General features: G+C 42.0%; 1 protein-coding gene and 1 pseudogene across 1 annotated transcript in view; one reads left to right on the top strand and one right to left on the bottom strand.

Moving 5' to 3' along the window:
• The first annotated feature begins 1,748 nt into the window (after positions 1-1,748).
• LOC106578321 (integrin alpha-3-like) lies at positions 1,749-15,707 on the top strand (annotated as a pseudogene).
• A 201-nt stretch (positions 15,708-15,908) lies between these two features.
• Positions 15,909-23,167, bottom strand: part of LOC106578314 (angiotensin-converting enzyme) — a 28,282-nt gene continuing 21,023 nt past the window's right edge. The window contains exon 25 of the mRNA XM_014156999.3: positions 15,909-16,477. Coding sequence (XP_014012474.2) covers positions 16,269-16,477 — 209 coding nt within the window. The 3' untranslated portion in view covers positions 15,909-16,268. The remainder of the gene's footprint in view (positions 16,478-23,167) is intronic.

Below are 23,167 nucleotides of genomic sequence, written 5' to 3'. Positions count from 1 at the left end.
TTTTTGCCATTGTCAGTGCAGGTGGGTACATAAAGCCCTGAAATGCTTATATCAGAGAAAGCCTGCAGGTCCTGATCATCTTGATCCCTACTTTTTAAAACTGGCAGCTGATTTCATAGCTGAACTACATACATATCTGTTCAATCGAACCCTGGAATGTAATGAAATCCCAAGGACCTGGAAATCAGCATTTGTCCTACCACTTTTAAAAGGGGGAGATCCAACTCTTTAAAATAATTATAGGCCAATCTCAAAGCTGGCGGAAAATACTTGAAACCCTTGTTAGAGAACAGCTCAAATCATTTGTTATATACTAACTCTATTTTATCACTGTACCAATCGGGTTTCAGGAAGAAGCATAGCACAATTACAGCAGCCATGAAGGTTTTAAATGATATCACTGAAGCCCTTGAAAAAAAAACAGCACTGTGTCTCACTTTTTATTGATCTCTCTAAGGTTTTTCATACAGTTGATCATGCTACACTGAGGCAGAGATTGTCGAGCGTAAGTCTTTCGGCTCATGCAGTTGCATGGTTTGCTAATTATCTGTCTGATAGAACTCAGTGCACTCAATTTGATGGGTTATGTCTGGTAAATTGTCTGTCTGTAATGGTGTGCCCCAGGGCTCTGTACTTGGTCCCATCTCATTCAGTATTTATATAAATCATTTAGACAAAAATATGCAAAATGCGCAACTTCACTTTTATACTGATGATACTGTTATTTATTGTTGTGCCTCGTCTCTCACAAAGCTTTCCAGATTTGCAAACTGCTTTTATACTGTTCAACATACCTTGTGTCAATTAACGCTTATCCTCAATGCTGACAAAACTAAACTAATGGTGTTTTCTAAAGCCAAAAAATAGACCTCTGAACCTTTCACCTATTACTACCTGTCAGGGCAATGAGATTAAGGCTGTAACTTCATATAAATATCTTGGAATTTTAAATGATGACAGCCTCTCTTTTAAATTGCATATTTATTTTATGAATAAGGCCTGTTTTTCTTTTGAAGCCAGAAGGAGGCTTGTAATCAGCTACATTTATGCCTATAGTAGACTACGGTGATATTTTATATATGAACGCTTCCACTACGTAAGTGTTTGAGATCAATTTACCCCCTTTACCATGGGTCATTGAGATGTATTTTAAACTGCAAAACCCTTACGCACCACTGCACTTTATATACCAGGGTTGGCTGGCCTTCTTTAGTCACTCGTAGGCTCAGTCACTGGTATACTTGTATTTACAAAGCCATTTTGGCTTTACTACCATTTTATTTGGGCATTTTTATTCTTCAGAAATGTGGTGGGTACTCTCTTCGTTCGCAGAACTTTGTCCTGCTAACTGTTCCAAATGTCCGAACTGAATTTGGTAAAAGGGCTTTTATGTACTCTGCATCATCGGCTTGGAAGGCCTTACAAAATACTTTTAAACTCGAAGAACTTGTCCTGATTTGGGTTTTTAAATCATTGATGAAGGATTTTGAGGCTGATTTCTTGACCTGTCAATGTTTTTAATTTGCTGTTTAATGACTTCGTTATACTCCTGTGATTTCTACGGTTTTTACTAGATTACTTGTAGTTTTTCACGTTGTCTGTCTGTAATTGTGTAATGACTTCCATGAATTTGAAACGAAAGCTTGACCTGGGCCTGGTGATCAGACTCCAGAGCCCTTTATTTCAGAGATGTGTGAATGAGGTGGTCGGCTTTCAACACTTATCAGTTGGTTTGTGCAGGCTGAAGTATGGTGCTTTCGTATGCTATCAGAAACTTTAACATTTGTAACAAGCATGGCAACATGCATTTGTTGCTACGCCTCTGTAATTACAGACTGCAATTACCACCAGCTACATGTTGTTAGTACAGTGTAACTATGAATTATTACAATTTAATTACGATACTTGTTACAGTGTACTTACATACTGTATGTAATTACATTGAAATAAGGACCCCTTAAAATGAAGCATTGGCATCTCTTCTCTATGTCTTCTACAGTTTGACCGTGACATTGTGTTTCTCCTACACTCTCAGCAATGGAAACAAAGATTTCGAGAAAAACATAAGTGAGTGTCATTCCCTTTCTAATACATCCTCATACAGTATATACACCTGGCCTGTACTTATTCCTGGCTGTACATCTAACTACTTTTGTCTTTCCTCCCTGTGTAGCGGTGAAGTACACAGTGGAAGCTGACATGGATCGCCGGAAGCCTCGAGTTCACTTCCTGGACAATAAGCATGACACCTACACAGGCCTCCTCACAATGACATCTCCCAAGACCGAGTGTCAGGTGCTGGAGCTCAGAGTAGAGGTAAAATACTGTACACACACACACACACACACACACACATATGACTGATCACACAGGACAGGCACACACACACACACACACACACACACACACACACACACACACACACACACACACACACACACACACACACACACACACACACACACACACACACACACACACACACACACACACACACACACATGCACGCATATGACTGATCACACAGGAACACACACTCATCTGTATCATTTTCTCCAGGAATATGTGAGGGACAAACTGGAGCCGGTGGTTTTCTCCCTGAATGTGTCCCTGGATGAACAGAAACCCAAAGTCAGGAAAGCCCTGCAGAACCTGGACTCCTACCCTGTATTGAGCCACAAACAAATTAGTGAGAGGAAAGCGGTATGTTACCTGATTCAAGTGAGTATGTTGTGATGAGTATGTTTTTGAACTCTTTCTTCCCGTTTTTTTTGCAGATCAACTTTCAGAAGGAGTGTGGCTCAGACAACAAGTGCACCAGTAACCTGCAGCTAAGAGCTAAGTTTGCTAACGAGAGACTGAAGCCTTACCCCAGGTATGTGGAAAACACAGAGGAAGATATGTTATACATGTGGTATCGGGCAGATCGTCAGTCTGAATACATTGAAAATCAATGTTACTCTAAGAACTGTATGTTGTAATTCAATCAATCTAAAATTGATCAAGCCTCAACTCTATCAAATCATGTAGGTCCCCACCAAAAATTGGTTTGGACCCCAGTGCTTCAGATTCACACGATTTCCCTCTGGTGCAATATTTTGTCCATGGTCCCTTACATATGAACTGTGATGTTCTGTTTGCATACAGCCAGGGGAACCACCAATTGCTGCAGTACAGCAATAATGTGAAGAAGATGATGCTACTAGTGGAGGTAACTAACCTGCCTGGCCCTGGGAAGGTAGCTGAGGACGCCCACCAAGCCATGCTCAACGTCTCCATCCCCTCCACTCTCAGAAACTCTGGCGTGCGCTCCCAGGTACACCCATCAGAGAGTGACAAAGGGTTGGGTGAAGTCTGACAATTGACAGGTCCATTGACTTTAATTGCTCTGTCAACTATGTTCTGTACATACAGGTAATAGTGTCATAATGCCAACTGATATTTACTCCTGAGGTGTTGAACTGTTGCACCCTCAATAATCACTGTGGTTATTACTAGACCCTGCTGGTCATCTAAGAAAGTTTGAACGTCTTGAAGAACGATCTGGCATAAATGGCCATGTAGTCTTTTAATCTCCAGAAGAGGACTGGCCACCCCTCGGAGCCTGGTTCCTCTCTAGGTTTCTTCCTAGGTACCTGCCTTTCTGGGGAGTTTGTCCTAGCCACTGTGCTTCTGCATCTGCATTGCTTGTCCTTTGGGGTTTTAGGCTGGGTATCAGAATAGCACTCTGTAACAACTGCTGAGTTAAAAAGGGCTTTAGAAAATACATTTGTTTGATTATGTGTATTTATTTGTAGGATCCTGATGTAGAATGTAGTGCTGAGAAGACTGTTATCTGTGAGCTGGGGAATCCACTGAGGAGCAATGAGATGGTAAGGCCATGCTCTTTTAACCCATAGAGATTATACAGTATATCACATCATTGGTTTTACTCTACTGTAATGTTGATTTGTGATAGTTGAAATCTCACGACCCTCCCATGGTTTGCAGGTCTCTCTGCAGCTCATCTTTGAAACATCAGGAATCAACCTGAACACCTGGGAGTCTCAGTTACTGTTGTCTACGTAAGTAACAGGAGATATTTGTCGTCGCTCTACATCCTTATATCATTATCTCATTTACAACAGTCAGTCTTTATGTCCAAGTGGGATATATGAATATAATTGGGTAAATAAACAAACCAAATAAACACTTATCTTGGTGTTGTTTCTCCAGGTTGAGTGAGCAGAATGGCCTGTACACTGTGCATGTGGTCCTGCTGATAGAGAGCTCCATCCAGACTTCCTTTTCCATGTAAGTGGAACTTCAGACACATACACCATGTTGTCCTAATGCAATGCTATGAGCCTGTTTCACAATCTAACTTCCATTGTCATCCCCCTTCTTCTTCTTCCATCCTTTCGTCCTCTCTTCCCACTCTCTAAACAGAGACAAGCCCCTGATCCAGACCTACTTCAGCGGGAAGGTGATGGGGGAGTCAGCTATGAACACCACCAGTTCAAGGTGAGACACCAACACTTAGCTAACGTCAGCTATGTTGTGGGCTAGTGAGTGATATTTCCCTTTAAGTCTGAGCTGTAATTGTAGGCTGAACAGTTTTGTGAAGTAATATGTTCTGGACTGATTTTGTCAGTTGTCTGCAGTCGTGTGGGCGAGCTAGGTGTAGCTAGGTGTTGGCAGAAAAAAATGCTAATGTGCGGTTAAAATTACTATAAACACCACACTGCTTCTTCTTGTGATGTTGGTGGGAAGAGACCCCAAATAAACTGGATCACATTACAGAACATTTAGATATAAATTATTTATGTAGAATAGACATGCTTTGTTGTCACACAGAATGAGGAATCCCGTAAGCTCTGTATACATTGTCATTTTTATATCTATATCTGTTCTGTTGCCATGTGTTTTTCCTGTGGTGGCTGTGATACCACCGTTCTGCCACCAGGTGTCAGTGGAGGGAGAGCCTCTGGGTGCGCTGGGGACCCTGGTCATGGAGTTTGAGTGGCCCCACGAGGTGACCAATGGGAAGTGGCTTCTCTACCTGACTGAGATCGTCACCAAAGGGACAACTGAGACACACTGTGTCCTTCCAGGGGACATCGTCAATCTGCTCAACCTCACGGTGAGTTACCAGAGTCTATAGAGGCCACAGAAACAGGTTTTAAATGCTAATTTCTAGTGACTTTTGAGAAAAGGACACAGACAAATCTTAACATACAAATGGGCAAATGTACAAGGCTAAGGGGGCCTTGCAGAGGGGCACTTACACTGGTACAGTCAAATCAGTCTTAGGGCCATGGCCATTCATACTGTACTGAATACCAGTCTGACTGTTAATGTGGAGATATTCAATTAAACAACCATTTTGTACTCTTTCTCTGCCCCTGCCAGGTTGTTACTAATGCTGCTCTACATAATGTATGATTTGAAACATAATGTCATATTTTCAACTTATAATACAGTTATTATACTGTAATAATAACCAGCAACATGCACAGTTAACTGTTTTAATTAAAAAAAGGTCACTCCACAATTATCAAAAATAAAATATCATCATGGCTGACTCTCTTCTGCACTAAGTTCACACATTCAATACACCCTTGAGACTTAATCTGTTATCACTTAATCAGAGATAATTTATGATCATTCAGTCTATGAACTATGAGCTTGGAGAGGCACTTCTCACTATCTTACCTGTTGGTTTGTAGCCTCTCTCTCTCAAACTGTCTGACCATGGGTATCATCAAGTCTGCCTCTCGCCTCCAGAGAAGCCCCTCGCGCGACACACGGAACGGGTCGGCTGTGGGCGGGATCGCCGAGGCTTTCCAAACAGACAAGCGATGGGCAGAGCGGGGATTATATAGCTCAGTGGGTTTGTGTTGGGCTTGTTGTTGATAGAAATGCCATGAATTGAACTGACATGATTCTTTAGAATCAGAGAGGCATGTTTTTTATACATAATACATTTCTATCTGAATGTTGCCCAATGTTATGTCCGTCCTCCAGCTGAACAGGGCACTAGAACCAAAGAATATGGATAAACTGACTAGCAATTTTTTTTGCAATATTAGCATTGACATGAAATCAGTCAAAACACCTCAAAACAAGACATGGTATCAATAACAAGATGAAATGAGCTGAAACGAGACACTTACGATTCCCCAAATGGCAATTTCTTGTCATTTTTGCAAGCAATTTGGCCATCCAGAATCACAACCACATGCTGACTTCTGCCTCAAGGAAACGCACACGCCATTTTCGTGAGATGCCAGCTAACCTATATATAGAAATGCATTTATTAATGTCTACAGTCATTTTTGACACATTTATTTTATTACAGACACCTTAATGCATACTTTTAGATTATATTATGTGAGCTAAACATAACAATAAAAAGGCTTCAAAGCCTCTCAATGGCCAATAGCATCAGCAATCCAGGGTTCATATACATCATTGTTATAGAACAGCGTGCTGACTTTTTGATTACACTTTCCAAATTGTACAAACATACAGTGCATTTGGAAAGTATTCAGACCCCTTGACTTTTTCCACATTTTTCTACGTTTACAGCCTTATTCTAAATTGGATCAAAATATTTCCCCTCATCAATCTGCACACAATACCCCATAATGACAAAGCGAAAACAGGTTTTAAGACATTTTTGTGTGCTTAGGGTTGCTGTCCTGTTGGAAGGTGAACCCTCACCCCAGTCTGAGGTCCTGAGCGCTCTGGAGCAGGTTTTCATCAAGGATCTCTCTGTACTTTGCTCCATACATCTTTCCCTCGATTCTGACTAGTCTCCCAGTCCCGTCTCCCAATCCCGTCTCCCAGTCTACCATAAAGGCCTGATTGGTGGTGCTGCAGAGATGGTTGTCCTTCTGGAAGGTTATTCCATCTCCACAGAGGAACTTTGGTGCTCTGTCAGAGTGACCATCGGATTCTTGGTCACCTCCCTGACCAAGGCCCTTCTCCCCCGTTTGCTCAGTTTGGCTGGGCGGCCAGGTCTAGGAAGAGTCTTGGTGGTTATAAACTTCTTCCATTTATGAATGATGGAGGCCACTGTGTTCTTGGAGACCTTCAATGCTGCAGACATTTTTTGGTACCCTTCCCCAGATCTGTGCCTCGACACAATCCTGTCTCGGAGCTCTACGGACAATTCCTTCGACCTTATGGCTTTGTTTTTGCGCCAACAAGCACGGTCAACTGTGGGACCTTATGTAGACAGTTATGTACCTTTCCAGATCATGTCTAATCAATTGAATTTACCACAGGTGGTCTCCAATCAAGTTGATGATCAATGAAAACAGGATGCACCTGAACTCAGTTTCAAGTCTCATAGCAAAGGGTCTGAATACTTATGTAAATAAGGTATTTCAATTTTTTATTTGTAATACATTTGCAAAAATGTCTAAACTTGTTTTCGCTTTGTCATTATGAGGTATCGTGTGTTGATTGCGGATTATTGTTTTAATTTATTTAATTCATTTTAGAATAAGGCCGTAATGTAACAAAATGTGGAAAAAAGGAAGGCATCTGAATACTTTCCGAATGCACTGTAGAGTGCAATGACTGTACATTTTGTGGAAAAGACGTGCTGACTGCTCATGTATCATCATGCATGCTACGTTGTGTCAAACGTGGTGGAATGAGAATGTACCTCAACCAATGGAAACAGCCGCCCCCGCCCCATTCTGTGTGCCACGGCAAGGGGTACTTACCTCTTTATGAAGTTAACACATGCAATACCCCTCTAGACTTAAGCTGCTATCATTTCATCAGAGATCATATATGACCATTCAGTTAGATTCACACTATGACAGATCATCAGCCTAGACTTAAGGTGCTATCATTTCATCAGAGATCATATATGATCATTCAGATAGATTCACACTATGACAGATCATCAGCCTAGACTTAAGGTGCTATCATTTCATCATAGATCATATATGATCATTCAGATAGATTCACACTATGACAGATCATCTGCCTATGAACTCTATGGGCTTGGCGAGGCACTTCTCAATCTCTTACCTGTTGATTTGTGTCCTCTCTCTCTGCCTGTCTGACACAGCAAAAATTACTAAACGAACAAATCTACATGTAAAGCTAACTAGCTACTAGCCAGGAGAAAGCTTATAGTTGCTCACGTTCGTTCACATATCAAAGTTAATTCACATTCATAAGCTTTTTACTTAAACATACTTTGTTGTTGCCAACAACAATTACTTTCCCCAGTGCGGTGAGTAATTATGGTGGTGCTACACAGTGCTTTTTTCCCTAACTCACACACTGCCTCACTGCTTGCAACAACCAAGAGTGAGAACAAAGCAGTCAGTGGGGGCGGAGGAAGGGACACATGTTCCAGCAGCGGAGGCCTTTTCAAAATAAAGGTCCCTCAACTAGTCTGGTAACGTGTCTTGCAATGTTTGTATTTTATTTATTGGAGGGGCTTCTAACATAATCTATGTTTACACCCACAGTTAATCACTAATATTTGGAATAAGGAATACTATTTGGAACAAAACACCCAATGAAACCAGACTTGGACCTGACTCACAAGTCTAAAATAGGCTAAATATGAATTATGTCTGCACAAAGATAGACTGAAAAGGTCAATGATATTTTGGGAAGTTATGCAGGAGTTGACTTTATTTCCATACCAGTAATTATGTGATGCAATGTGGTTCTTCCCCCCCCCACACCTCCTCTCCTTTTTGTCTCTTCCTATAATCACTTTTTCTCTCTTATTCCCCCTCTTTCTCTCCTGTCTGTCTCTCTCTCTTCCCAGGCCGAGCAGGAGCGCGTCCCAAACGAGGGGTGGAGGATGAACAACCTCATATCATCGAGCCGCAGGCAGCCATTACTGTGCTGACACGTCGTAAAGAAACCTATCTACTGGTGAGAACAGGAGATTAGAATAATTAACCATTAGTCCATGATCTATTCATTCTGATACTGAATATAACATAATATCTAGACAGATGTATGGTCAATTAGAGGCTATAGACACAACGTTGGTGAGCTTTCACTTCAGTCTGAAAATTATGGAGCGGATAGAGTGCCTGGTCCTAATTCTTAGCTTGTCTGTGTTGTGAAGGAATGTTCAAAGTGGACGGCCCGCTGTGTGACGTTTACCTGTCCCTTGATCAACATGTCTACCTCTGCCAAGATCATTGTGAGGTCACGGGTGTGGAACAACACTATGCTAGAGGTGAGAGGTCAGAGGTTAAAGCAATACTCTTGGACCAAAAGAGTCAAATTGCTAAGTTGTATTGCATCCAGTAGTGTCATGAACATAACTTGTTGTGTGTGTTTGGCAGGACTACAACAACGCTTTGAGGATCAAGGTTAGAGGTCAGGTCACACTGAAACTGGTGACGGACAACCCCACCATCAAGATGGAAAGTGAGACCAGAGAGGTTAGTGCCTTGATGATAATGGTAGCTGATGATGATGATGATGATGATGATGATATGTAGACAAATGGTATGGATTATATGGATATTGATCATGCTATTCTTCTCCTCGCCTCTCTCTCTTTCACTCTCTCCATCCTCTTCCCTTTAATTTCCATCCTTCAGTTCATAGTGGACATTGACCCAGTCCTTGGAGAGGAGACAACTTACGAGGTTCCCTTGTGGATCATCATCATTGCCGCGGTAGCAGGGATCCCATCACTATCATACTATGGAGGGTGAGAACCCTAAGGACTACTTTTTGATCAAGACCTACTGTATAGACTGGTTGGTTGATTAGCAACAAAACCGACGCGTGGCTTCTGTGGGGCAAAACAGACAGGGTTGGCTTAGAATGTGGCTTAGAATGTTGACAACATGTAAATTATATTTTGTCTCCAATGCTTATTGTAAACATAAGTACATTTGCACAATGAGCACTTGTTGCCTCTCAAATATATCGTTACAGTTGTAAGTTACAAAGCTAGCACATCTTTTCCATATTAGCATTGACATGAAAAAGACAAGATGAAGCTAGCCGAAACTAGCCACTTACGATTCCCAACATGGCAGTTACTTGTCACTGTTGCTAGCCATCTGGCCATCCAGAATCACAACAACTCATGGACTTCTGCCCCATAAAGGCGTGCGCATTGTTTTCGTGATGTTGTCAGCCAACCCACCTATACTCATCCTGTATTTGTATTCTTTGGGTTATCATGTTTGAATGTATAACTGTTATGATATGTATCTTGCACATTGCTTGCAAACAGTGAGGGAAAAAGTTTTTGATTCCCTGCTGATTTTGTACGTTTGCCCACTGACAAAGAAATTATCAGTCTATAATTTTAATGGTAAGTTTATTTGAAGAGTGAGAGACAGAATAACAACAACAAAAATCCACAAAAACACATGTCAAAAATCTAAATAAATTGATTTCCATTTTAATGAGGGAAATAAGTATTTGACCCCTCTGCAAAACATGACTTAGTACTTGGTGGCAAAACGCTTGTTGACAATCACAGAGGTCAGACGTTTCTTATAGTTGGCCACCAGGTTTGCACACATCTCAGGAGGGATTTTGTCCCACTCCTCTTTGCAGATCTTCTCCAAATTATTAAGGTTTCGAGGCTGACGTTTGGCAACTCGAACCTTCAGCTCCCTCCACAGATTTTCTATGGGATTAAGGTCTGGAGACTGGCTAAGCCACTCCAGGACCTTAATGTGCTTCTTCTTGAGCCACTCCTTTGTTGCCTTGGCTGTGTGTTTTTGGGTCATTGTCATGCTGGAATACCCATCCACGACCCATTTTCAATGCCCTGGCTTAGGGAAGGAGGTTCTCACCCAAAACTCTCCATGGTGGAGAGTTTGGAATCTGATTGATTGATTGCTTCTGTGGACAGGTGTCTTTTATACAGGTAACAAGCTGAGATTAGGAGCACTCCCTTTAAGAGTGTGCTCCTAATCTCAGCTCGTTACCTGTATAAAAGACACCTGGGAGCCAGAAATCTTTCTGATTGAGAGGGGGTCAAATACTTATTTCCCTCATTAAAATGCAAATCATTTTATAACATTTTTGACATGCGTTTTTCTGGATATTTTTGTTGTTATTCTGTCTCTCACTGTTTAAATAAACCTACCATTTAAATTATAGCCTGATCATTTCTTTGTCAGTGGGCAAACGTACAAAATCAGCAGGGGATCAAATACTTTTTTCCCTCACTGTACAATAGTATCCCGTCTCCCCCAATGTACCAAGGGAAAAAAACATTTATATGTAGCCTACTGTATATGTGTGAGTGCCTTTTTATATTGGCTGTTTTTTAATCAAATATGTTGTTGCACTGTACAGTGATACTCCGTTAAACTCAATTGTGCTATTTGACTAGTTTTAGCATGATACCACTATCAAATAACCTACAGTATGTATAAGTGCTGCCCCTTTACAGACAGTAGCACTAGTTCGCTACCGCTAGCTAGCCATTAGCTTCTCCATTTAGCTCCAGTAAACTGTATCGCATGGTCCCCCAGTGTGGTTTCTTCAGGAGGGCCAGCAGGAGGGAGATGTACGAGGCCAAGGCCCAGAAGGCTGAGATGAAGATCCTGCCCTCAGAGACAGAGAGGCTGACTGAGGACTACTGAGACAGGAGAGGCCCCCACTGAGGGACCATGCGATACTCCTCTAGGGCTCCTGGGTAATGCAGTCCTTTGGCCTCTGCCACTGGCAGCTTCGGGCACACTAGACGTAACGCCTTGTAGATTGTGGGACGATTTCTCCTATACTATTTTTTTCTTCACTGTCAATTCTAATGAGCTTTTATGTCACCCTTCTGTTTTAGTCTGATAGATTGTACTTTGCCTAAATTTCTCCTTGTCTTTTCTACCTCATTTACTAAGTATCTATTCTACTGCATCTCTCACTCTCCTGATGAATGCCTTTACTCTCTCTCCTCTTCAATCTGTTTTTTACTCTATGGGGAAATGTATTTCTTCTACTGACCTACATGGTCTATTTTTGTCTAATTCCTTAGTTTAGCCTCCAGATTTTGTAATTGTTACATAAAAAAATCAACAATTCTAAAATCAACACTATTTTAATATGGCTTTCCCTAATGTGTTGTCTGTCTTTCCCAACAGCTTGGCTTCTTCAAGCGGACCATCTACTACCAGATTATACCAAAGTACTATGGAGTGAAATTCCGTAATGAGGAGTGCTACCAGTTCAACATTGGCTTCCAGACGGAGGATGCAGGCAAAAAGTACTGGATCACCAACTGGACAGAGATGCAACGTTACTACTACTGAAACCCTTACCTTTGACCCTGAACTCTCGACTAGTCTCAGGAGTGTGGTGATGGAAGGACAAAAGGGTTTTTGTGATGTCACACAACTTGGAGGTCACAGCACATGGACTGATTGGTTCTGGAACCTTTCTCCACTGTCTCCATAGATTTCATGAAAATATTTGGGTTATTTCTTGTGCAATGTGCCAAATATGATTCAGAAATCACAATGTTGAAATTATTTTGATGAAAGGAGTGTTGTACATTGCAGGTGGGGTGTGTTCAAAGATCCCAGTTTGGTTGTAAACACAGGCTAATTTGATCTACTGTATATTTGCAGGGTTAAAAGTTGATATTTGAAGTTTAAAGACCCTGTTACTTGCAGTTGATCTTGGTTGGACAGAAAGCACATTACAGGAGTAGAGAAAGAAGTGGTATGAAATGGCAGTGCATAGTTTAGGTGACCCTGCTTGCCCTATCTATCCTCTGTATATCTACTTGTCACTATGACCGCTAAGCACTCCAGAAGGAAGACATAGAATAGCGTTGTAGTTGCTTGTTTTTATGCTCCATCTTTTGAACTAGATAATATTTGGTGGTGGGATGGGATGGTTGGAGTGCACTTGAATTCTGAATGGCTGACAGAAGATGAGCACGTCACTAAATTATCATTTATTTCACTGGACTGTGTGGTTATGACAGTAGAGCTCCGTTGCTGTTGATCTAGTTGTAATCATATAGAGGGAGTCGTAACACTGTACTAAGTGTATACTGCAGGTCTGTAACCTGCAGTATCGGCAGGCTAGAGACAACCTATAGAGCGTGATTGATGGGATTTTAGGTTTTAATTGTCTGGTAGTAAGTAGTAAACCCTACGGCTCTATCCAATCTTTATCGCTGAAGCGCTACACGTTGCGAGATGGTAATGTTCGATTGAACATATGCAGCGTTTACCGTGAATGCAGTCTCGGCTAACGTGGGAACATTGCCTTTAAATTTAAATCACGCTGTAGCGCTGAACTTCCACGATACGGATTGAATAGAGCCCTAGTGTGCAAATGACTGACTGACTGAATGACTGCATTTCTCCTGAATCATTTACGTTGTCACATTTTACTTGTGTGTTTTCTTTCGTCGTTCTTTACTGCACTTCATGTTTGGTAGGCAGCAGAGCAAATCTCATTGTGGTCAACCTGCAGAACTAATGCCCACAGAGCAGTTCTCAGTCAACAGAGAGTAGATATTGTCTGCATCCAAAATGGCACCTTATTCCCTACATACGGTAGTGCACTACTTTTGACCAGGGCCAGGTTTCCCGATAGCGATGGACCTTGGGCTTACAAGTGCTTTAAAATGCATTGTTCCTACAAACAGATGCAGCAAGCGATTCCCAAAACAGCACACAGAAAGAACGTTAGGTAAGTGCGTCGTTGGATCATGTGTCGATACTGACAGGATTGAAAGAAAGGCAGCACTGCTCTCATATCAGCTTTCTCCATTAAAATATTACCTTAACATTCCACAATACTGACGACAGATATTAGAGAGCGATATTATCACATTATGGCTGCAAATATTTAGGTAGCTTACTTTAGGCTAATGCTTACCCTATAATAATGCACTAAATCACATATTTGGCACATCATTGCACACGTTGTCACACATCATGAAATGTTCCAAACTACCTCTGGAAGCAACATCAACGCAAGAACTGCATGTCGGGAGCTTCACGAAATGGGCTTCAATGGCCGAGCAGCTGCACACAAGGCTAAGATCTCCATGTGCAATGCCAAGCGTCGGCTGGAGTGGTGTGGCTTGCCACCATTGGACTCTGGAGCAGTGGAAATCAAGCTTTACCATCTGGCAGTGCGACGGACGATTCTGGGTTTGGCAGATGCCAGGAGAATGCTACCTGACCCAATGCACAGTGCCAACTGTAAAGTTTGGTGGAGTAGGAATAATGGTCTAGGGCTGTTTTTCATGGTTTGGGCTAGGCCCTTTAGTTCCATTGTAGGGAAATCTTAACACTACAGCATACAATGACATTCTAGATGATTCTGTGCTTCCAACTTTGTTGCAACAGTTTGGGGAAGGCCCTTTCCTGTTTCAGCATGACAATTCCCCTGTGCACAAAGCGAGGTCCACACAGAAATGGTTTGTCGAGATCGTTGTGGAAGAACTTAACTGTCCTGCACAGAGCTCAGACCTCAATCCCAACAAACACCTTTGGGATTAATTGGAGCGCCGACTGGGAGCCAGGCCTAATCACACACATCAGTGCCCGACATCAATAATGCTCTTGTGGCTGAATGGAAGCAAGTCCCAGCATCAATGTTTCAACATCTAGTGGAAAACCTTCTCAGAAGAGTGGAGGCTGTTATAGCATCAAAGGAGGGATCAACTCCATATTATTGCCCATGATTTTGGAATGAAATGTTCGACGAGCAGGTTTTGGTAATGTACTGTATATTGAGGCAAAAATTTGACAGTGTAGCCTACAATCAGCAAAATATAACTCAATAGACTGAACATGACATTTATTTAAATGTATAAACCCTGTTTAGCCTATAGGCCTACTGAATGTATCTTTTAATGCAGTCATCTCAGTTCATTTGAAACATGTTTTTATGCTTTGCTCGTTTGTAACAATTGCAAAGACATTGACAATTTTATAATTGTAGTCAGCTTCGTCACAAAGTTATTGGCTGTCACAGCTTGATTCTATGTTTAGCAGAGATCTTCTGTGTATAAAGTGATGGGGAAAGGCAAGAAAAGCTACAAATCTAACGACGCACTTTGAAAGCATATCTGTTTGTTCAGATCTATACAATCAGATCCGCCTAAGCCAACATCTGCATAGCGGTTGTTTTTGTGGTGTTGAGGTGGAACTGTGTTAGAGCTGTCAAATCCACAAGCTGCTCCTGGCATTTTACCTAAAGTGGACATTGTCTAATTAAGACAAATCCCATGCTGCCTCGTTTACCAGTTCGAACACTGGAATATGAGATGTTGTTTCGTGACAATGATCAAGAGCAGCTGCACACTGATTTGAAGGTTCCAAAGCAGTTACACCTCCAAAACATCAGCTATGCGCGTGTAGGCTATCGCCGGTTAACGCTTGATCTGATTGATAACGAGCATTTTCAAGTGCATTTTTACTAAAGATGGAAACAGCTCGGAGATTTATCGATGCACCTACGAAGGTTCTAACGATGAACTTGGCCTTAAAATGCTTTTGGGAAATCGGGCCCAGAACCCTATGAGCCCTGGTCAAAAGTAATGCAATAAATAGGGAATAGGGTGCCATTTGGTATGCATCCAGACAGTTGGGTAACCACTCCAGTAGCCGTGACCTGAGACACCAGAGGTATTCTGCTAAGAGATTCTTTATCCATTCATCTGTGGTCATTGCTACAGAGGTTCAATTGACTCACACAGTGGCTGGGGAGGAAGGGGGATGTATAGTGTACGGTGGTTAATTTATATTGTGCTGTTTCGATGTACTATAATAAAATATTAACAAAAAAATGTTTTATTACTACCCCTTATTTGATTTAATATATTACTCATTGTTACCTGCAATATTGAACACATTAATATGTTATTGATTGTTTTTAATCCATCTTATCTTGCCACACAGAACATCATTGGCCAATGAATACAGAGCAAATTGACATTTCTCTCTCTTTATTCTAGAAAGGCAAAGTATTCACTGATCAAATCAAATATTACAAAAACGATGTATACACAATTAGACTTTACAAACAATTACTTGAAGCATTTGTTCCCCAGGCTCAGCATTTAAAATATTACAAATAAATTACAAAACTGTTAGCTTCTTTGTTTTTTGCATAGTCAAAATAATTTTGACTCCAAATGTACAATAAATGTACAAGACATCAAATTTAGGGGAGAAGCAGAACAAAATAATAAATGAACCAATCAGGATGCACTGTTCAAACAAACACTGATGATGACACTGCTGTTGCCAGGTGAAGGGGATCTTCCAATAAGGTTAGTAAGTGTGGACTCACTTCAGCTCCAGCTCAGATGAGGACAAATTTCTCCGTTTTGATTTCTTGTACTTGTAGCCCAGGAGGATGGTGGCCACTAGAAGCACCAGACCCAGGACCAGTAGGACCCACTGACCTGCTGCAGCTCCTGCACCGTCCAGACTCATCCCAAGGAAGTCCACTTTACCCTCGTCTGGGGCTGGGGGGGGCGTTTCTGACCTGTCACCTGGGAACACACACAGAGGTGAGTGATGCAAATCAGGTTGTGGCATCATACCCCCATCAATAGCCTTCGCTAGAAAAGACTCACTCTTATCCTACATTACTTTTCAAGATTGCTAGTGTCGAAACTCAGAACAACTTATTTAATGCATCTTTAGAAAGGAAAGGGTATCTTTTTCGTATCCTTTCCTCCATTTAAATGTTGTACAGTCAGTGGGTCTGAGAACATAGGTCTCTCGATTTTGTGCTCCCCCTCTTTTCTAACCCCATTCTATTTTCTCCTCTATCATGTTCTCTTCCTCAGTTTTTTCCACATCCCAGTGTATTGCTCTCCATTGTTCTCTCCACCTATTGGATTTCTCTCATTTGAGTCCTGTCTCCCCTCTATCTAATCTCAAACTCCTCCTTTCAGCAGGAACTCATAAGTACATGAAGGATTGGAGGGACTTATTTCATTGCTAGGCGCCTCAAACCACTAAAATCAATGCTTAAGCTCTGACAACAGTTGTTTCTCTGCAAAGGCATTGGTTTCAAGTTTACATTGGAATTTTGGTAGCTCTGATGCATTGGGAAAAAAACATACAGTGCCAGTCAAAAGTTTGGACACCTACGCATTCAAGGGTTTTTCTTTATTTTTAGATGTAGAAAATAGTGAAGACATCAAAGCTATGATATAACACATATGGAATCATGTAGTAACAAAAAAAGTGTTAAACAAATCAAAATATATTTTATATTTGAGATTCTTCAAAGTAGCCACCCTTTGCCTTGATGACAGCTTTGTTCACTCTTGGCATTTTCTCAACCAGCTTCATGAGGTAGTCACCTGGAATGAATTTCAATTAACAGGTGTGCCTTGTTAAAAGTTAATTTGTGGCATTGCTTTCCTTCTTAATGCATTTGAGCCAATCAGTTGTGTTGTGACAAGGTAAGGGTGGCATACAGAAGATAGCCCTATTTGGTAAAAGACCAAGTCCATAATATGGCAAGAACAGCTCAAATAAGCAAAGAGAAATGACAGACCATCATTACATTAAGACATGAAGGTCAGTCAATCAGGAAAATGTCAATAACTTTGAAAGTTTCTTCAAGTGCAGTCACAAAAACCATCAAGTGCTATGATGAAACTAGCTCTCATGAGGACCGCCACAGGAAAGGAAGACCCAGAGTTACCTCTGCTGCAGAGAATAAGTTCATTCGAGTTAACTGCACCTCAAATTGCAGCCCAAATAAATGCTTTACAGAGTTCAAGTAACAGACACATCTCAACATCAACTGTTCAGAGGAGACTACGTGAATCAGGCCTTTATGGTCAAATTGCTTGAAAGAAACCACTACTAAAGGACACCAATAAGAGAAAGAGAATTGCTTGGGCCAAGGAACACAAGCAATGGACATTAGACCGGTGAAAATCTGTCTTTGTGAGATGCGTGGTAGGGGAATGGATGATCTCCGCAGGTGTGGTTCCCACCGTGAAGCATGGAGGAGGTGGTGTGATGGTGTGGGAGTGCTTTGCTGGTGACACTGTCGGTGATTTATTTACACTTAACCAGCATGGCTACCACAGCATTCTGCAGCGATACGCCATCCCATCTGGTTTGTGCTTAGTGGGACTATCATTTGTTTTTCAACAGGACAATGACCCAAAACACCCCTCCAGGCTGTGTAAGGGCTATTTGACCAAGAAGGACAGTGATGGTGCTGCATCAGATGACCTGGCCTCAACAACCACCCGACGTCAACCCAATTGAGATGGTTTGGGATGAGTTGGACCGCAGAGTGAAGGAAAAGCAGCCAACAAGTGCTCAGCATATGTGGGAACTCCTTCAAGACTGTTGGAAAAGCATTCCAGGAGAAGCTGGTTGAGAAAATGCCAAGAGTGTGCAAAGCTGTCATCAAGACAAAGGGTGGCTACTTTGAAGAATCTAAAATATATTTTGATTTGTTGAACACTTTTTTGGTTACTACATGATTCCATACAGTAGGTGTTATTTCATAGTTTTGATGTCTTCAATATTATTCTACAATGTAGAAAATCGTAAAAATAAAGAATAACCCCTGAATGAGTTGGTGTGTCCAAACTGTTGACTGGTACTGTATGTATACATATCTATTCATTATAATTCACATAATAATTCACATTTCCTGTTGCTGCAGGATTATTTTCCTTCTGTAGCAAAAAGGCTCAAATGAAGATCCTACATCTGTAATGTCAATATTGAGCTTTAGGGCTAGATTCTATCAGATCTGCACTAGTCGACACCCGCATAGATGCCATTCCAGACTCCCTCCACCTACCCAAGGATTTAGGAGTACAAAAATCAGTTAACTACCTAACTGATGATCTAAATTGAACTAATACCCTAGATGCAGTCGCACCGCAAAAAAAGCAGTTGTCATAAGAAACTAGCTCCCAGGTATACAGAAAATTCCCTAGCCCTGAAACAAGCTTCCAGAAAATTGGAACGGAAATAGCACTCCACCAAATTGGAAGTCTTATGAATAGCTTGGAAAGACAGTAGCGTGCAATATCATAAAGCCATCACTGCTTCTCGATCAGCCTACACTTCCAACCTGATTAAGGAGAATGAAAACAATCAACATTTATTTTTGATACTGTCGCAAAGCTAACTAAAAAAGCAGCATTCAACAAGTGTAGGATGGCCTTCACTTTAGCAGTGATGAATTCATGAATTTCTTTGATGAAAAGATCATGATCATTAGAAAACAAATTAGTCTCCTCTTTCAATATGCATTTTGCTCCAAACCTCAGTTGTCCTACTGGACCCTATTCGAACTAAACTACAGAAAGAGCTACTTCCTGTGCTTGGCCCTCCTATGTTGAAAATAATAAATGGCTCCCTATCCTCCGGATGTCTATGAAACTCACTAAAAGTGGTAGTAATAAAGCCTCTCCTGAAAAAGTGAAACCTTGACCTGGGTAATGTTAAAAACTATCAGCCTATATCGAATTTCCCATTCCTCTAAAACATTTTTGACAAAGCTGTTGCTCAGCAACTCACTGGCTTCCTCAAGACAAATAATGTATACGATTTCAGACTGCACTCATGAAGGTGGAAAAGGACCTCTTAATGGTGTCAGACCAAGACTCTGAGTCTGTTCTTGTGCTCCTAGGCGTTGGTGCCGCTTTTAACACCATCGATCACCACAATCTTTTTGATTGGAAACCTGGTTTAGATCTTATCTGTCGGAAAGATACACTACATGACCAAAAGTATGTGGACACCTACTCATCAAACATCTCATTCCAAAATCATGGGCATTAATATGGAGTTGGTCCCCTCTTTGCTGCTATAATCGCCTCCACTCGTCTGGGAAGGCTTTCCACTAGACGTTGGAACATTATTGCGTTCTCCTGGCATCCGCCAAACCCAGATTCGTCCATTGGACTGTCAGATGGTGAAGTGTGATTCACCACTTCAGAGAACGCATTTTCACTGCTCCAGAGTCCAATGCGGCGAGCTTTACACCACTCCAGCTGACGCTTGGCACTGCGGTGATCTTAGGTTTGGGTGCGGCTGCTCGGCCTTGGAAACTGATTTCATGAAGCTCCCGACAAACAGTTATTGTGCTGACGTTGATTCCAGAGGCAGTTTGGAACTCGGTATTGAGTGTTGCAACCCGAGGACAGATGAACTGACTTGTTGGTAAGGTGGCATCATATGATGGTGCCACGTTGAAAGTCCCTGAGCTCTTCAGTAAGGCTATTCTACTGCCAATGTTTGTCTATGAAGATTGCATGGCTGTGTGCTTGATTTTATACACCTATCAGCAACGGGTGTGGCTGAAATAGCCAAATCCACAAATTTTAAGGGGTGTCCACATACTTTTGTAGATACAGTTCATTCGGAAAGTATTCAGACCCCTTGACTTTTCAGTCTGCATTCTTGTAATAAAATGTCAGCTTATTTTCCCCCTCAAACTAATACACATGCTTGTGAATATTTCCTGACAAATCTTTCCCAGACTAGCTGTCTTGGTTTTCTGATTACTTGATATTTTTGATATATAAATACAACCACTAAAAGGCAAAACTGAAAAAGTAAACATCTTGTAATTATCAAATAAATAATGCTTAAAAAAACATCTAGTAACAAAATAAATCATTACAGCCTTATTCTAAAATGGATTCAATTGTTTTTTTCCTCATCAATCTACACCCAACACCACATAATGACATTGAATAATATTTCACTTTTTAAACATTTCTAAAAACCTATTTTTGCTGACCCTTTACTCAGTACTTTGTTGAAGCACATTTAGCAGTGTTTACAGCATCGAGTCTTCTTGGGTATGACACTACAAGCTTGGCACACCTGTATTTGGGTAGTTTCTCCCATTATTCTCTGCAGATCCTCTCAAGCTCTGTCAGGTTGGATGGGGAGCATCGCTGCACAGCTATTTTCAGGTCTCTCCAGAGATGTTAGATCGGGTTCAGGTCCGGGCTCTGGCTGGGCCACTCAAGGACATTGAGACTTGTCCCGAAGCCACTCCTGCGTTGCCCACTTGACCCTATCCCCTCCTCTCTTCTCCAGACCATTTCCAGAGACCTTCTCCCCTTCCTCACCTTGCTCATCAACTCATCCTTGACCGCTGGCTACGTCCCTTCCGTCTTCAAGAGAGCGAGAGTTGCACCCCTTCTGAAAAAACCTACACTCGATCCCTCCGATGTCAACAACTACAGACCAGTATCCCTTCTTTCTTTTCTCTCCAAAACTCTTGAACGTGCCGTCCTTGGCCAGCTCTGATCTCGCCATCACGTTTGACAACTCACTTGTGTCTTCCTCCCAGAGTGCTAAGAACCTTGGCGTGATCCTGGACAACACCCTGTCGTTCTCCACTAACATCAAGGCGGTGACCCGATCCTGTAGGTTCATGCTCTACAACATTCGCAGAGTACGACCCTGCCTCACACAGGAAGCGGCGCAGGTCCTAATCCAGGCACTTGTCATCTCCCGTCTGGATTACTGCAACTCGCTGTTGGCTGGGCTCCCTGCCTGTGCCATTAAACCCCTACAACTCATCCAGAACGCCGCAGCCCGTCTGGTGTTCAACCTTCCCAAGTTCTCTCACGTCACCCCGCTCCTCCGCTCTCTCCACTGGCTTCCAGTTGAAGCTCGCATCCGCTACAGGACCATGGTGATTGCCTACGGAGCTGTGAAGGGAACGGCACCTCCATACCTTCAGGCTCTGATCAGGCCCTACACCCAAACAAGGGCACTGCGTTCATCCACCTCTGGCCTGCTGGCCCCCCTATCTCTGAGGAAGCACAGTTCCCGCTCAGCCCAGTCAAAACTGTTCGCTGCTCTGGCACCCCAATGATGGAACAAGCTCCCTCACGACGCCAGGACAGCGGAGTCAATCACCACCTTCCGGAGACACCTGAAACCCCACCTCTTTAAGGAATACCTAGGATAGGATAAAGTAATCCTTCTAACCCCCCCCCCCCCCCTTAAAAGATTTAGATGCACTATTGTAAAATGGTTGTTCCACTGGATATCATAAGGTGAATGCACCAATTTGTAAGTCGCTCTGGATAAGAGCGTCTGCTAAATGACTTAAATGTAAATGTAAATGTCTAAATGACTTAAATGTCTTGGCTGTGTGCGTAGGGTCGTTGTCCTGTTAGAAAGTTAACCTTTGCCCCAGTCTAAGGTCTTGAGCACTCTGGAGCAGGTTTTCATCAAGGATCTCTCTTTACTTTGCACCGTTCATCTTTGCCTCAATCCTGACTAGTCTCCCAGTCCCTGCCACCGAAAAACATCACAACAGCATGATGCTGCTACCACCATACCGTAGGGATGGTTTCCTCCAGACGTGACGCTTGGCATTCAGGCCAAATGGTTCAATCATGGTTTCATAAGACCAAAGAATCTTGTCTCTCATGATCTGAAAGTCTTTACTGTAGGTGCCTTTTGGCAACCTCCAAGTGGGCTGTCATGTGCCTTTTACTGAGGAGTGGCTTCCGTCTGGCCACTCTACCATAAAGGCCTGATTGGTGGAGTGCTGCAGAGGTGGTTGTGCTTCTGGAATGTTCTCCCATCTCCACAGAGGAACTCTGGAGCTCTGTCAGAGTGGACATCGGGTTCTTGGTCACCTCCCTGCTCTGACATGCACTGTCAATTGTGGGACCTTATACGGACAGGTGTGTGCCTTTCCAAATCATGTCCAATCAATTGAATTTACCATAAGTGAACTCCATTCAAGTTGTAGAAACATCTCAAGGATGATCAATGGAAACAGGATGCACCTGAGCTCAATTTTGAGTCTCATAGCAAAGGGTCTGAATACTTATGTAAATAAGGTATCTGTTTTCACTTTTTCATTATGGGGTATTTTCTGTAGATTGCTCAGGATTTGTTGTTATTTAATTAATTTTAGAATAAGGCTGTAACGTAACAAAATGTGGTATAAGTCAAAGGGTCTGAATACTTTCTGAAGGCAATATTTCCATTGATTATCATTGAGATGTTTCTACAACTTGATTGGTGTCCACCTGTATCAGTTTGTCTCTGTGGATGGTTTGTCCTCTGACAAATCAATGGTAAGTTTCGATGTTCCTCAAGGCTCCGTTTTAGGACCACTATTGTTTTCACTATATATGCTACCTCTTGGTGATGTCATTTGGAAACACATTGTCAACTTTCACTGCTATACAGATGACATACATACA

The sequence above is a fragment of the Salmo salar genome, chromosome 19, assembly GCF_965601325.2.
Source record: "Salmo salar chromosome 19, fSalSal1, whole genome shotgun sequence".
NCBI lineage: Eukaryota > Metazoa > Chordata > Actinopteri > Salmoniformes > Salmonidae > Salmo > Salmo salar.
This window is presented reverse-complemented; position numbering and strand designations above follow the sequence as displayed.